At 39.8% G+C, this 14857-nt stretch overlaps 1 protein-coding gene across 8 annotated transcripts in view; it reads right to left on the bottom strand.

The window, feature by feature from the left end:
- GLIPR1 (GLI pathogenesis related 1) overlaps nt 1-14619 on the bottom strand; it is a 46380-nt gene extending 31761 nt beyond the window's left edge. For 2 of the 8 annotated variants that reach the window (XR_011433644.1, XR_011433642.1), the window contains exon 1: nt 14428-14576. Coding sequence is in view for 1 of the 8 variants with exons in the window: in XM_070254187.1 (XP_070110288.1) it covers nt 14428-14442 (15 nt within the window). In the remaining 7 variants the exon portion in view is untranslated. Of the gene's footprint in view, nt 1-14423 lie in introns of all 8 variants that reach the window. The other 6 variants (XR_011433643.1, XM_070254185.1, XM_005606486.4 and 3 more) reach the window with 6 other exon arrangements.
- Between the last annotated feature and the right edge of the window lie 238 nt (nt 14620-14857).

The following is a 14857-nucleotide window of genomic DNA, read 5'->3' as shown; positions in this document are numbered from 1 at the left end:
AGACAAAAGTGCCCACTTTGCCGCTCTTATTTGACATGGTACTGGAGGTTTTGGCCAGAGCAATTAGGCAAGAAAAAAATAAAAAGAATCTAAATTGGAAAGGAATAAATGAAACTCTCACTGTTTGCAGATGATATGATCCTTTATATAGAAAATCCAAAAGAATCCATCAGAAAACTATTAGAAATAATCAACAACTATAGCAAAGTTGCAGGGTACAAAATCAATTTAAAAAATCAGTTGCATTTCTATACACTAATAACAAACTAGTAGAAAGGGAAGTCAAGAATACAATCCCATTTATAATCACAACAAAAAGAACAAAATATCTAGGAATAAATTTAACCAAAGAGGTGAAAGACCTGTACACTGAAAACTGTAAGACATTATTGAAAGAAATTGAAGGCAATATAAAGAAATGGAAAGATATTCTATGTTTATGGATGGAAAGAACAAACATAGTTAAAATGTCAATATTACTAAAGCAATCTACAGATTCAATGCAATCCCAATCAGCCCAATGACATTCTTCACGGAAACAGAACAAAGAATTCTAAAATTTATATGGAACAACAAAAGGTCTTGAATAGCCAAAGAAATCCTGAGAAAAAAGAACAAAGCATCACAATCCCTGATTTCAAAATATACTACAAACCTACAATAATCAAAACAGCATGGTACTGGCAGAAAAACAGACATGCAGATCAATGATACAGAATTGAAAGCCCAGAAATAAAACCACACATCTACGGACAGTTAATCTTTGACAAAGGAGCCAAGAATATACAATGGCGAAAGGAAAGTCTCTTCATTAAGTGGTTTTGGGGAGACTGGACAGCCACGTGAAAAAGTATGAAAGTAGACTTATCTTGCACCATCTACAAAAATTAACTCAAAATGGATTACAGACTTGAATGTTAAACCTATAACCATAAAACTCCTACAAGAAAATATAGGCAGTACACTCTTTGACATTGGTCTTAGCAGCATCTTTTCGAATACCATGTCCACTCAGGCAAGGGAAACAAAAGAAAAAATTAACAAATGGGACTATATCAGACTAAAAAGCTTCTGCAAGGCAAAGGAAACCAATAACAAAATTAAAAGACAACTTACCAATCATGGGAGAGAATATTTGCAAATCATATATCGGACAAGGGGTTAATTTCCAAAATATATATAAAGAAGTCATACAACTCAACAACAAAAAAACAAACCCAGTCAAAAACTGGGCAGAGGATCTGAACAGACATTTTTCCAAAGAAGATATACAGGTGACCAACAGACACATGAAGAGATGTTCAACATCACTAAATATTAGGGAAATGGAAATCAAAACTACAATGAGATATCACCTTACACCTGTCAGAATGGCTATGATTACCAAGACAAAAAACAACAAATGTTGGAGAGGGTGTGGAGAAAAGGGAATCCTCGTGCACTGCTGGTGGGAACACAAACTGGTGCAGCCACTATGGAAGATAGTATGGAGGTTTCTCAAAATATTAAAAACAGAAATACCATATGATCCAGCTATCCCACTACTGGCTATTTATCTAAAGAACTTGAAATCAACAAGTCAAAGAGATTTATGCACCCCTATGTGCACTGCAGCATCATTCACAATAGCCAAGACATGGAAGCAACCCCAGTGTCCTTTTACGGATGAATGGATAAAGAAGATGTGGTAAATACATATAATGGAATACTGCTCAGCCACAGAAAAAGACAAAATCACCCCACTTTGAGATCCCATCCCCAAATCATCCCAACAACATAGATGTTAAGCGAAATAAGCCAGACAGAGAAAGACAAATACTGCATGATTTCACTCATATGTGGATGATAAACGAACACATGGATAAAGAGAATAGATTAGTGGTTTCCAGAGGGGAAGGGGACTACGATTTGGGTCAAAGGGATAAAGGGGCACATATGTATGGTGATGGATAAAAATTAGACTTCTGGTGGTGAGCATGATGCAGTCTATATAGAAATTGATAAACAATAATGTGCACTCTAAATCATATGATGTTATAAACCAATAAGACCTCAATAAAACAACTGGAAAAAAAGAGACTGATTTAAATGTCACAGGAATATAAGATACCTTGGGAAAATTGATGAAGAGCCCTGATATTTATATATTTTAATGACCTTCTTTACTTTGAATGTCAAATGTAAAGTGAAATATGCTGTTTTGTATGACTTCTTAACTTTGTTAAAAAATTATGCAAATCTCTTCAAGCAACACGTTTTATTCTTTCCTGTTTCAAAGAATTAGTCCATTGTTGCAAATTTCAGTTAAACATTTGTTAAATATGAGAATAAAAGAACCCAATTTCTAAATTTTCCCTTTGATTTTTCTAAAAAAAATTACATTTAAATAATTTTTTCCACATTTTATTTTGAATATTTAGTCCTCATTTATAGTACATCAAATATCCTAAGATAATTGTGATGGCCTAATTTAAAAAATCATTATAAATTCAAACAGGATAAATGTACTTTCTAAAGCAATAAACAGGCAGAAACGAACAAATATTAATAGCTTAGTGCTTGTGTTAATGAAGTGCTTACATCATACTGAATAATGTTGTAGATTCAGTCATTCATGAGTTAAATTTGTTTGGCATCTGAACACAACCTGAATGTTTACAGGTAGGAATACAAGACATAAATGGTCCAAGAGATAATGTAGCCAATATAATTTTATAGCCTTGAGACTTACACAATCAATGTTTACACTATTCAACTAGTTCCACATTTTTAGTTTAGTTAAGCCCTCATTTCTAAGAAGAAAATTACTTTAAACTTGCTCAATCCAAAGGAAATGGTGGTTTCAACAGCTATTTTGCTGTTTCCTTTGAATGTTTTAGTTCTCAATTTTTTTCTTTCCTGTTTTCCGCTTGCGGCTTCTATGCTAAAGCATCTTCTTTTTTTTTTTCTTTTTTTTTCCAAAGATTGGCACCTGGGCTAACAACTGTTGCCAATCTTTTTTTCTTTTTTTTTCTGCTTTTGTCTCCCCAAACCCCCCTGTATACAGCTGTATATCTTAGTTGCATGTCCTTCTAGTTGTGGGATGTGGGACGCCGCGTCAACGTGGCCTGACGAGCAGTGCCATGTCCGCGCCCAGGATCCGAACCCTGGGCCGCTGCAGCGGAGCGCGCGATCTTAACCACTCAGCCACGGAGCCGGCCCCTAAAGCATCTTCTAAAGCATGTCCTGTCAGCTGTGGTTCCAGGGGCAACTGTTTTATTACAGGCCTTATAGAATTATTTGATTTCTTAAATTATGCATATGTATATCTTTAATATAAATAAAATTTAAGAAATAGAAATATTTTTAAAAGCTTTAACTCATTACCATTGCTGTAAGGAAAATACTGTCCTTTGTCTCTCACCCAAGTCTCGTATTTTCTTTCAGTATCTTTGAAACTGCGACTGACCAGCTTGTTAGCTTGCAAGCAGGATACAGTCTCAGACCTTTCACAATTTTTGACATGAGGCAATTCATATTTTTTTCTTTATTCTCATGTTGATTTTGGAAGTAGACTCATTAAAGAACCTGCATATTCCATTGAAACTGTTGAATCTTTTGACAAAAAGTTAGTTGTTATATTCATTTACTATTCTTTTAATTTCTCAAGGGCCTCCATTAGTGTCCTTTGTTTTATTCCTGCTATTGGCAACTTTTGTTTTCTCTCTTTTTCTTTTTGCTCAGTCTTGCTAGCGGATTACCATTTTCATTAACCCAATATAGGAAGGCTTAGCCAGGATTCCATGGAGCTGCCAGTTAAAAGAAGGGTTAAGAACTTAGGCCAAAGTCAGTATTAGGAAAGCTGAGTGAGGCAGAGAAAGGACTGAGAAGTAGCCAGCCAGATCAGAAACCAAACGGGAACTCTGCTCTGGGCAGTGTCTGAGGTCACTGATATCTGAAATTAAAGTTGGCAAAGATGAAGCAAAACACCATCACACGTGCACAGGTGGGTTGGTGCTGACAGTCCTTTAGTAAGGAGGACATCTGTCACCAACGAGACTGGACTTTACAACCTTACTAGTAGGTGTGAAAATGTGGAAGATCACACTGACTTAAAAGAGAAAGAACAAGAAAAACAGAACTAAAATATACACTATTTGTTATTTAAAAAAAGACGCTATCTGCTTGTGTTGAGCTGCTCAGATATGCCAATCCTCCATCGCTACTAAGCATGATTGACTTCATAGATTTGCATGAGCAGTTAGGCCTGAGGAAGCAGTCCATTAATATAGCTGTTTCATTTTGAGTTGCACTGTTTTGAGGTTGTTTTTGAAGGGAGGGAAGGTGTACTCGTTGCACAAAAACTCATCTACAGTGACAACTACAATGGGGTATAATCTTTCTAAAATAATAGTAAGTCCAAGGTGGGGAGTTCAGGGCTGGTGCCATAGCAACAAGATGTCAATATTTCCTTCTCTTCCTGTTTTCCTGCTCCATCATCCTTAGCATGTGGCTTTTCCACTCATGCCTCTTATCTCAGTCACAAGACGGCTGCTCCATCTATGGCTTCGCATCCACACTCCAAGTATGAGAAAGAAGGAGGAAAGGGATCGTGCCTATATCCGACTGGAGATACAGTGGAGACAGCTAGTTTCTGCTTTGCATAGGAGGCAGAAAAATAAGTTACCACAGGAGAGATATCAGCATCCCCAGACAAGGCACCTATTACGGATTAGGTTGAGTCCCTCCAAAAGATACGTTCAATACTAACCTCTTGTACCTCAGAATGACATTTGGAAATGGAGTCCTTGCAGATGTAATCAAGTTAAGATGAGGTTGTTAGGATAGGCCCTAATCCAATATGACCAGGGCCCTTATAAGTAGAGAAGAGATACAGAGAGGGGAATGCTATATGAAGACACAGACAGACACAGAGAGCAGAAGACCATGTGAAGCTGAGGCAGAGATGGGAGTTAGGCTGCCACAAGCCAAGGAATGCCATGGGCTATTAGAAGCTGCAAGAGCAAGAAAGCATCATGTCCTGGAGGCTTCAGTGGGAACATGGCCCAGCCAACACCTTGCTTTTGGACTTCGGGCCTCGAGAAATGTGAGAGAATAAGTTTCTCTCGCTCAGTTTGTGGTATTTGTAGCCCTAGGAAACCTAATATGGCATCTAACCCAGATTTTGGTGATGGTTATTCCTGAAATCAACATCCCGATTGACAGAATTTGAGAGGACAGCAATGAACAGAGCCTGCTTATAGGAAGGCTGTCAGCCTGGGAGGGCAACAAAATATGCATTACTACAGCTCTATAAAGGAATCAGAAGCAGAAAAAGTAAAGAAGGACTTAATCGAAAGTATCAAGGTTTTAGAATAGGATAAAGTTTTTAATCATTCTATTTACAAAGATACTATTTGTCTTGCTTTTAAGTTATGTTAACAGTTCAACAGAATACATCAATACTAAAGCTGCATTATAGTCTGTTTTTTAAGGAGAGTAATAAATGTTTAATACAATTGATGTTCATAGTTTTATTGGAATATAAATAACAAATTTAGCATTAAAATAGATACAAAGGAAATTTTATGCAAAAGTTCTTTGACATTAAATAACCTACTAGTTGATAAATTTATTTAAGTCCTAATTATTACATATAAATTATAAAACTGTTAAGCTGTTGAGTCAAATACATACATACACTTAGACAAACTTGTTGTAATACAAGAATGTATCATCACACCGGGAGGAGAAGAAAGAGCAAGGAACGTGGGGCAGAAGGCCTAGGGAAGAAATGAAAAAGACAGTGGACGAAAAGCAGCAGCTGAGAGGCAGAGCACAAAAAGTGTCCTTAGAGGAAAGCAACTAAGAAATAAATGACAGTACACAAATAAATTGAATAAATATGGAGCTAGCTTCCTAAATTGGAAAACTGCTCCGAGAAGTGTCAATTTTCACTAATTTAAATGATAAATCGAACACAACCACAATTACAATAATCCCAATGAAAAATATTAACGTGATTTTCTAATAACTTGACAAAATGATCCCAGAGTTCATGGAGAAGTGAGAATAGCAAAAAAATAAAATTGAAAAAAGAAAAAATGAGGAGCGATTTCTCTACGAGAGATGAGAAAATGTACTAGATTACGATAGTAATAATAAAAAGGATCTTACTGGAGTAAGAATGAAGTAACTGGCCTCTATGAGGAGTTCAAGCTCCTCGTATTCATTCTAGCCCTCTCCTTCCACCTGTAGCAGATATACTAAACTCAGTTTGTCATATTCCATCGAACTGACTGGGTCCTGTTATTTGGAGTGGAGTATTCAAAGGAAATAAAAAGTCATAATGACCCAGGCTGTGATCTCTTCTCTATTTTTCTTCCATGTCTGGGTGCAGCTCCTCTTGGAGTTTGTAACACTTTTATCTTTACTCACATAGGATAGGCCTGGGATGTACATCTGCTACATTCCTTTGCTTCTCTTTCCTCTGGTGCGGCAGGTATGGCTTTCAATTCCACTCTATGGTAAACCCTGAGATCCAGGGTTAGGTACTGGGGTGGGAGAGCACACAGGCCATAGTTGGACATGGCTTAATCAAGCTCACTATTGTTCTCTAGCGGGGGGTTGGGGACAAAGCCCTTGCTAACAGTAAAGTATTACTTTGCCTTGCATAATTCTCATGCAGCTGGGGAGTGTGTGTCAAGGGCAGGCAGAGGAGTGAGATGGATGATATTCTCAGGTCTCTTGGTTAACAGCATCTCACTTATATTAGTCAGGGTGCTCCAGAGAAACAGAACCAATAGGACATATATAGATATATAGAAAGAGATCCATCTATTATGTGGGATTGGCTCACGTGAGTACAGAGGCTGAGAAATCTCATGATCTGCCATCTGCAAGCTGGAGGCCCAGGAGAGCTGGTGTTGTAGTTTCAGTTCAAGTCGGAAGGCCTGAGAACCACGAGAGCCAAGAGTGTGTGTCCCAGTCTGAGTCTGAAGGCTGGAGAACCAGGAGCGTTGATGGCCAAGGGCAGGAGAAGATGGTGTCCCAGCTCAACAGAGAGCGAATTTGTCCTTCCTCCACCTTTTTGTTCTATTTGGGCCCTCAACATATTGAACGGGGCCTACTCACACTGGGGAGGGGATTTTCCTTACTCGGTCTGCTGATTCAAATGCTAATTATCTTCTGGACACATTCTCATGGACACACCCAGAAATAATGTTTTACCATCCTTTAGCCCAGAAACTGACACATAAAATTAACCATCACATCAGCATAATCCATTTCTTACCACTAACCTAACAAAACAGATCAATGGAATAAAGCAAAAAGTCCAAAAATAATTGTAAGTGTTTATAAAAATTTAATATATGGCAGCATTTTACCAAACTATATTCTCTTGAAAACAGAGCAGATATGTAAGAAAGTGCTTGATGATAATAAGGGTGAAAAACTTCATATTCTATACACAGTTTAGAGATCCTTAATTCATATTTAGCCTATCAAAGGCTCTGGGAACTCCTGTAGTATATAGCAAAGAAATAAGTTTAACTGTAATTCAGCATTTTCAAGTGCTGAAATTTCAAATTCAAAATGGTATTTGGTCAGAATTTTTGTCCTGGTATCTGTCCAAACATATTTGGGGATTAAGTGATTATTCAAAAAATGATTTCCAGACAACTGGCTCTCAATTTGGGAACAATTGCTGTGGCACATTGCTGTAATTAACTGTGGTAATTACACTGTTTCTGGTTTCTGCATCAGGAACAATTTCCCACCCGCCAGCTCTGTGCAGCCGTGGTTTGGCTGTCAAGCACAGTGCCTGCTCCTCCATCTCCACAGACTGGAACGGCCACACATCCTAGATCGGGCCAATCAGAGTCTTGCTTGAGCTTTCTCTGCATTCTCTGGGTATGGTGCTTGGTAAAGAACGAGAGCAGGACCCAGGCTAAGCCATGTGGAGTCCTTCCTGTGTTTTGGGCTGCAGCTAGTAAGGCAGATCGTCTCTCCTTGTTTGTGAGATAAAGGAGCTAGGCCTGGGGTTAGTGACAGCCATCTTTCCTCCCACAGAGAGGTTCTAAACAAAACGACAGACAAATATAAAAGCAAGTGAGAAACTGGGAACAGATATTGCAACCCATATGATGTAGCATGGTTATCGTTCTTAAATATATACATTCTCACTTATCAGTGAGAAAACAATGAAAACTCTAACTGAGGAATGGGCAAAGAAAATGTACAGGCAAACAATGAAAGAACTGAAACAGCCAATAAGCACAAGAAAAAGAAGTCCTACTTCACTAGCATTAAAAGAAAGTTAAGGGGTGGGCCCAGTGGTTTCGTGGTTGAGTTAAAGCACTCCGCTTCGGCGGGCCCGGGTTTGCAGGTTTGGATCCTGGGTGCAGACCTACAGACCACTCATCAAGCCATCCTACATACAAAACAGAGGAAGACTGGCAGCAGATGTTAGCTCAGGGCCAATCTTCCTCACCAAAAAAAAAAGTTAAAATATGGAGATGGCGTTTGTACTCTGTCAGATTCACAAAGAGGAAAAAGAATAATAGTATTCCCCATTGAACAGGAGTCCACATTGAACAGGAGGTGGAGAACTAGGTACCCTCATCCACTGGTCATAGAGGAAAAAGAATAATAGTATTCCCCATTGAACAGGAGTCCACATTGAACAGGAGGTGGAGAACTAGGTACCCTCATCCACTGGTCATAGGAGTATGAATTGTTAACATTTTCTGAAAGGTGACTGTGGTAAAACAAATCAGATGCCTGCAACATTTGTATACCGTGACATCCCAGTTTTATAATTATTCCAAGAAAATAATTGGACAAGTGCTCAGATACATGTGTTTGTGGCAGGGCTTGATCTCAAAGTATTAGTCTTATTCACTCTCCCTTTTTTTTCTCATGTGTATCTCGGAGGATAATTCTGTGCCCCTAACTCACACCAAAGACTCAAATAAATCACCAACTTAGTCCAAGCAGGGCTGGTCCCTATGCTTTACCTTCATAGGCCCCTTCTGCCATAAAAAATACTAAAAATTATATTTTATAACTGTTGGTATGAAGAAGAATATAATCCAGGCTGGAAGCATCGTTATATGTTATCATTGTATTAATTTTTCTTTTGATTTTAAAAGAAATTAAAATTAAAACATTTTCGTGGGTCCCTAAAAGTGTAGTGGCCCTAGGCCCTTGCCTGCGGTGCCTCCTGGATAAGTCAGCCCTAGAAGGAGGCCCTGGGCTGAGGAGAGAGCCAGAGCGGCAACTCACAACAAAAGGAGATGGAGGAAAGGACGGAGGAGACCAGCGAGCAAAGCGGGAGAGACTCAGGACCAGCTGTGCCTGTGCTCTTCTCCTAACCACTGGTCACTTGTAGAAAACTTTCAAATAAACAGTCCTAGACTTTTTTATCCACACTTTATGGACTTACATGGAGACATGGTGTACAGGGAGAACTGTCCCCCAAGGCTGGAAATGAACTGAAGTCATGGGGAATCTCCTTCTGAGCAGGACGATCAAGAGCCACTGCCATTCATGTAATGTGTTTGAAAGAACAGGAACATCAATAAAAGGAGGCAGGCAGGTCATACAGACAGCATTCACGCAGTAGAAATTTTTGCAGCCATTAAAAGGGATTCAGACATATTTTATTAATATAATAACACATGATCCAATGAGACGGTTCCCAACAGAGGCATTATCAGTCCGTAAGTCTACTCCCACCAGTGGGAAAATAGAATGGGCCTGAGAACCACTCACCTGGGTTATATCTCAGCTCACAAGGTCTAATAATGGCTTGCCTGTCACTGCTGTCCCAAAGCGAGTCTAGTTTTGTGCTTCCCTAAACTGTGATCCCAGAATCCCCAGCCATTGTCTAACTATGGACATTTGCTCCCATAATTCCTAGCATTAATAATAGTTCTGGCTATTTGTATGGAATAGTTGCATATAAACCCACTGTCTCAAAACCCTTTAAGTTTACATTGTCCATGTTCACAAAGCTTCTGCACCTGTCACTCTTGGCCAGGATCCAGAAACAGAAACTCTTCCTGGGCTTCCATTTTACTGCCTTTTCTTTATTATATCTCTGATTCATAAAAATTAGTTTTTTTTAAATTCTGGTTCATGGCTCCTAAACCAATTATCATTGCACCATGTTATATCAAGACTATTTTTCATATAGGACTTAGAAGCCATCTACAAAAGCAATGTCATTTTGCTTATGCACATTTATGTAGAGTACGTATGTAGAGTGTCATGTAGTCATTCACGTAGAGTACGTATGTAGAGTGTCATGTAGTCATTCACGTAGAGTACGTATGTAGAGTGTCATGTAGTCATTCACGTAGAGTACGTATGTAGAGTGTCATGTAGTCATTCACGTAGAGTACGTATGTAGAGTGTCATGTATTCATTCACGCAGAGTACGTATGTAGAGTGTCATGTAGTCATTCACGTAGAGTACGCATGTAGAGTGTCATGTAGTCATTTATGCAGAGTACGTATGTAGAGTGTCATGTAGTCATTCATGTAGAGTATGTAGAGTGTCATGTAGTCATTTATGCAGAGTACGTATGTAGAGTGTCATGTAGTCATTCATGTAGAGTAAGTATGTAGGGTGTCATGTAGTCATTTATGCAGAGTACATATGTAGAGTGTCACGTAGTCATTTATGTAGAGTAAGCCACTTTAGATCTTTTCCATTATATTTAGGAAGTTGGTATAAATTTCAATACCTTGATACATTCCAAAACATGGTATCTGTTTTGCATTTCTGTTCATAGTCTGGCTGGCTGTTTGGTCAGGTAAATTTTTGCCTGGGTTCTAAGGAGAAAAACTCAACACCGATTAAATAACCTATTATTCCCACTTCTATTCCCAAATTATAAGTATCCCATTAGGAATCGGCCACATCCACAATGTTCATTTATTATTGCCCATACAGGATAGCCTTTATCCAAGTCTACAGCAATAGACTTGGGATGACTAGATCAGTGCTGGAGTCTCCTCTCAAGATCCTTCCTTAAGGGGTACAGACACATAGAGTAAGAATGCTAACAGCACATTCTCCTGTTCTCTACTCTTCTTTAAATGCCAATATAGGGTTGCCTGATGCTGCTAGCTCTTTTCTTTCTCTCCATCTGCATCTTTCCTTTGCCCTATGAGAGGAGACAGCTTTGAGAAATACTCCAAATAGTGAGCAGCAAATATGGCACGACCAAACTCTTCCCTCTGTTCATTCCAACCTGCAGTCACGGTGTCTGTGGAGTTCCCCGCTCCCCGCCCAGCGCCCTGGGGAAGGACACTATAAGCAACAGATCTGCCTCAGTCATGAGAAGCAGGGCTGATCCAGCCCATCAACATTATTAATGAAATTCTAGCAGTCACATTTGTATAACAAGTCACAGATTACTGGAATTCTACTGTTCCTATCTTGGAGACACATAACTGAATCTCTGCTCTTAAAATAATGACTGGAATAAAAATTATCTAAAACATTACTTAGGTAATTACACTTTGAGTTACATCTTTCATCTCTACCCCCCAACTCCATCTCTTAGAAATAATTCAACTGGTGATCTACCTTTATTGCCTTTTAATGTGAGTTGAAACACACTCTTTTAATCTGGAACACTACTTCTTAATACTCTATCACCCCCCTTATTTTGTCTAATAATTGCTTAAAATGCCCATTTTCATTTATTCCTCTGCTTTGTGGTTATGAATTATCGAAAGGATCACTTCACATTACATTTCCTGCTCCTTCATATTGTGTATTTACTGTGCTAGAAGACGCTATTTCCTGATCTGTTGATATATAACTTTGGGTCTGTATTTGTGGATAGTCTTATCTTTTTGTCTCTGTCAAGGCTCAGTCACAAAGTCAAAACCAAAAAAAGTGTCCATACCACAGAAAAACTAGTTATCATTTATTGCTCCCAAGGGTGATGAGCCATGTAACCTTGGGATCTGTTTACTGACTAAAACATAAATACATCTTTGGCTAGTTACAAGCTGGACAATCCCAAGAAACGAGCAATTTTTAGAAATGTGTCTATTGAAACTTAGCTTACAGCCCCATGCACTCTCATCTCAGGGACCTAACACTGCCAAAGCACACACAAATAAATACATCTTGTCTCAATCACTAGTACTTTCTTCGTCTGAATGTGACTGAAGGGCATGGACAGGACAAATCCATATTTTCAGATAAAGAGCTCATGGTTTTTCCTTAAGCCCAGCATCCAAATGATGGTATTTTGTGTGTGTATGTTTGAGGAAGATTGGCCCTGAGCTAACACCTGTTGCCAATATTCCTCTTTTTCCTTGAGGAAGATTGTCCCTGAGCTAACATCTGTGGCAATCTTCTTCTATTTTGTATGTGGGATGCCACCACAGCATGGCTTGATGAGCAGTGTGTAGGTCCATGCCTGGGATCCAAACCTGTGAACCACAGGCCACCAAAGCAGAGCATGTGAACTCAATCACTAAGCCACTGGGCCAGCCCCCAAATGTTGGTATTTTTAAGTCTTATTCCCTGGGTTCCACATGTCAAAACAAATGGTTAGACCACTGGTCATTGACTGAGTCATTATATGTATATATAAATCTATCTATCTATCTATCTATCTATCTATCTATCTATCTATCTATCTCTAGCTAGCTAGCTGTCATCTACTTATCTCAGTAGGGGTTATGCTACCCACACTGTATATAACTCTGTCCATTTTGCTGACATATCCCATATTTTTTTCTTTTACAAGTTTTCTGTTAGCTGGCATTCTTTCAGAAACAAGTCTCCTCCATTAACCAAGCATTGCCATCCATAAACCAAGCCTCATCATTTTTTTTTCTTTTTCTGAATATAGAAACTCATATAGTGGGCCACAAGCCTTCAAAGTTAGAAGCAAATCATTTCATGGGGACAGTCTTGGCCTCAGGGAGGTGGTCTCCTCTTGTTTACAGACAGTTTCTGAATATACCATTTCCATTTAATCAGGTCACTTTGATAAGCTGCCTGTTTTTTATTTAACTGATTTTTCTGAAAATGCTCAGGTTCTTATTGGAATCTCTGATTTTAAAACTAGTGGAGTCTCTCATTAGTAGGTATAGTTTCAACCAATACCGAGTAGAATGCCTATAACTGCATTTCAAAGGGAAAGTGGTGAGTAGCTAGATCAAGGATTATTAGGTCTAAGATCCCAGAGTTCCCTGAAGCACTTCCCAGATGTGTTTCTGCCCAAAGTACAGTTTCCTATCATGCCCTACCAGGTCTGCATTTGAAAACTTTCCTATGTCTTCAGCTTCGATTACTCCAAGGTTCCCACTTAATGAATCCTTCCTCACTCTCTCAGTGGCAGCAGACTCCTGCCACTCACAGCAGAATTTCCTGTTCACTCACAGCGTCCACACCAACAATGGGCTCTGATGTTCCTCATAACAGAATCTGTTCCTAATTTGCTAGTTTAACCCCTTCCACTCTCTCACCACTGCATCTTTCTCTCCCCTCAATATTGACATATGATCCTTGCCCTAGGATCTGGGTTGTACTGTACACTGAGCCCAGTGCTCAGAGATCCAGGAAAGCTTTGCTACTGATCCTTTGGCCATTATACCATAACCCCATCATACAGCTTCAGCCTGCCTGTCGACGGGAATTTTCATCTCATCCTCCAGGAATTATTTTCCTCATGGAAGAGAGTTTAATCTCAGGCTCTTTAAATCCCACTCTCTCTCTCTTTTTTTTTTTTTTAACAATTACTTTCCCCCCATCTTCTCTGTGAAACCTTAACAGCTGTAAGATCTGCTGCATATATGATTTGACTCATGTGAAGCGTCTGTTACAGCAAGCGAATCTTAAATTCACTGTGGCAAAATGGAGGCATATCCCTCAGATTTCCCTTCAAGATAGAACCTGCCAGAGGAGTCTGGAAGATGACGGTGTAGCAGGAACTGCACTCACCTCCTTCCATGGACACAAGAAATCTATGACTACCTGTGGAACAATTTCCTCTGAGAAAGATCTGGAAACTGGATAAAAAGAACCCCCACAAAAGGGACAGCACTGATGGGGGTGGAAGAGGCAGAGATACAGCTATGCTGAAGACAAAAACCACACCCTAGCCTCAGTACTTCACAGCCAGGAGCCATCTCAAAGGGACAAAGCTTTTACCGGAGAAGCAGGGGATCTGAACTCCACAGTGGGCATCTCAACCTTTAGATTCAGCACAACCTACATGAGATCCCATAATACCTGGCTTTGCTGGCTTTGAAGACCAATGGGGAATACACTGAGAAAAACTAAAGAACTTCAGAGAAGGAAAAGCCTGCTCTTAAAGTGCCCACACACAGATACACCCAATCTGGAAAGCAACACAAAAACATCAGATAGGAAAGTGCATAGTCCATTGATAAAAGAGACTCACTTACTAAGCTCAGAGGCATCCCAGAGAGGCAGGAGGCAGCTGGGCCCACCCTCTAGAAACTGAGACACAGGCAGCAGCCATTACTGTGACCTAGTGCAGTTGTGCTGACACAGAACTCACAGCTGCCAGTTGGATTCCTTCCTCTAGCCTGTTAGTGCAGGGGTCAGCCCCACCCACTAGAGCACCCAAGGCAACTGAGCACAGCTAGGGCAGGCAGCCTGTCCAAAGGGCTGGCCCCACCCACCAGGAAGCCCTCAGGGAATTTGTGGGCTGGTATAGGCAGGCTGTGTGGGACCTCTGCAGCAGGGTGGGGCATGTCAGTCTGCAGCAGACTTGTGCTGCTGGCTATTGTAAACAGCCACACTGGGGATCTACCCCACCTTTCAACACCTGAAAGGATTATGTGCTGCCACGCCTGGCGTTGGCTACACCCA

The sequence above is a fragment of the Equus caballus genome, chromosome 28 (assembly GCF_041296265.1).
Source record: "Equus caballus isolate H_3958 breed thoroughbred chromosome 28, TB-T2T, whole genome shotgun sequence".
In the NCBI taxonomy this organism is placed as follows: Eukaryota; Metazoa; Chordata; class Mammalia; order Perissodactyla; family Equidae; genus Equus; species Equus caballus.
This window is presented reverse-complemented; position numbering and strand designations above follow the sequence as displayed.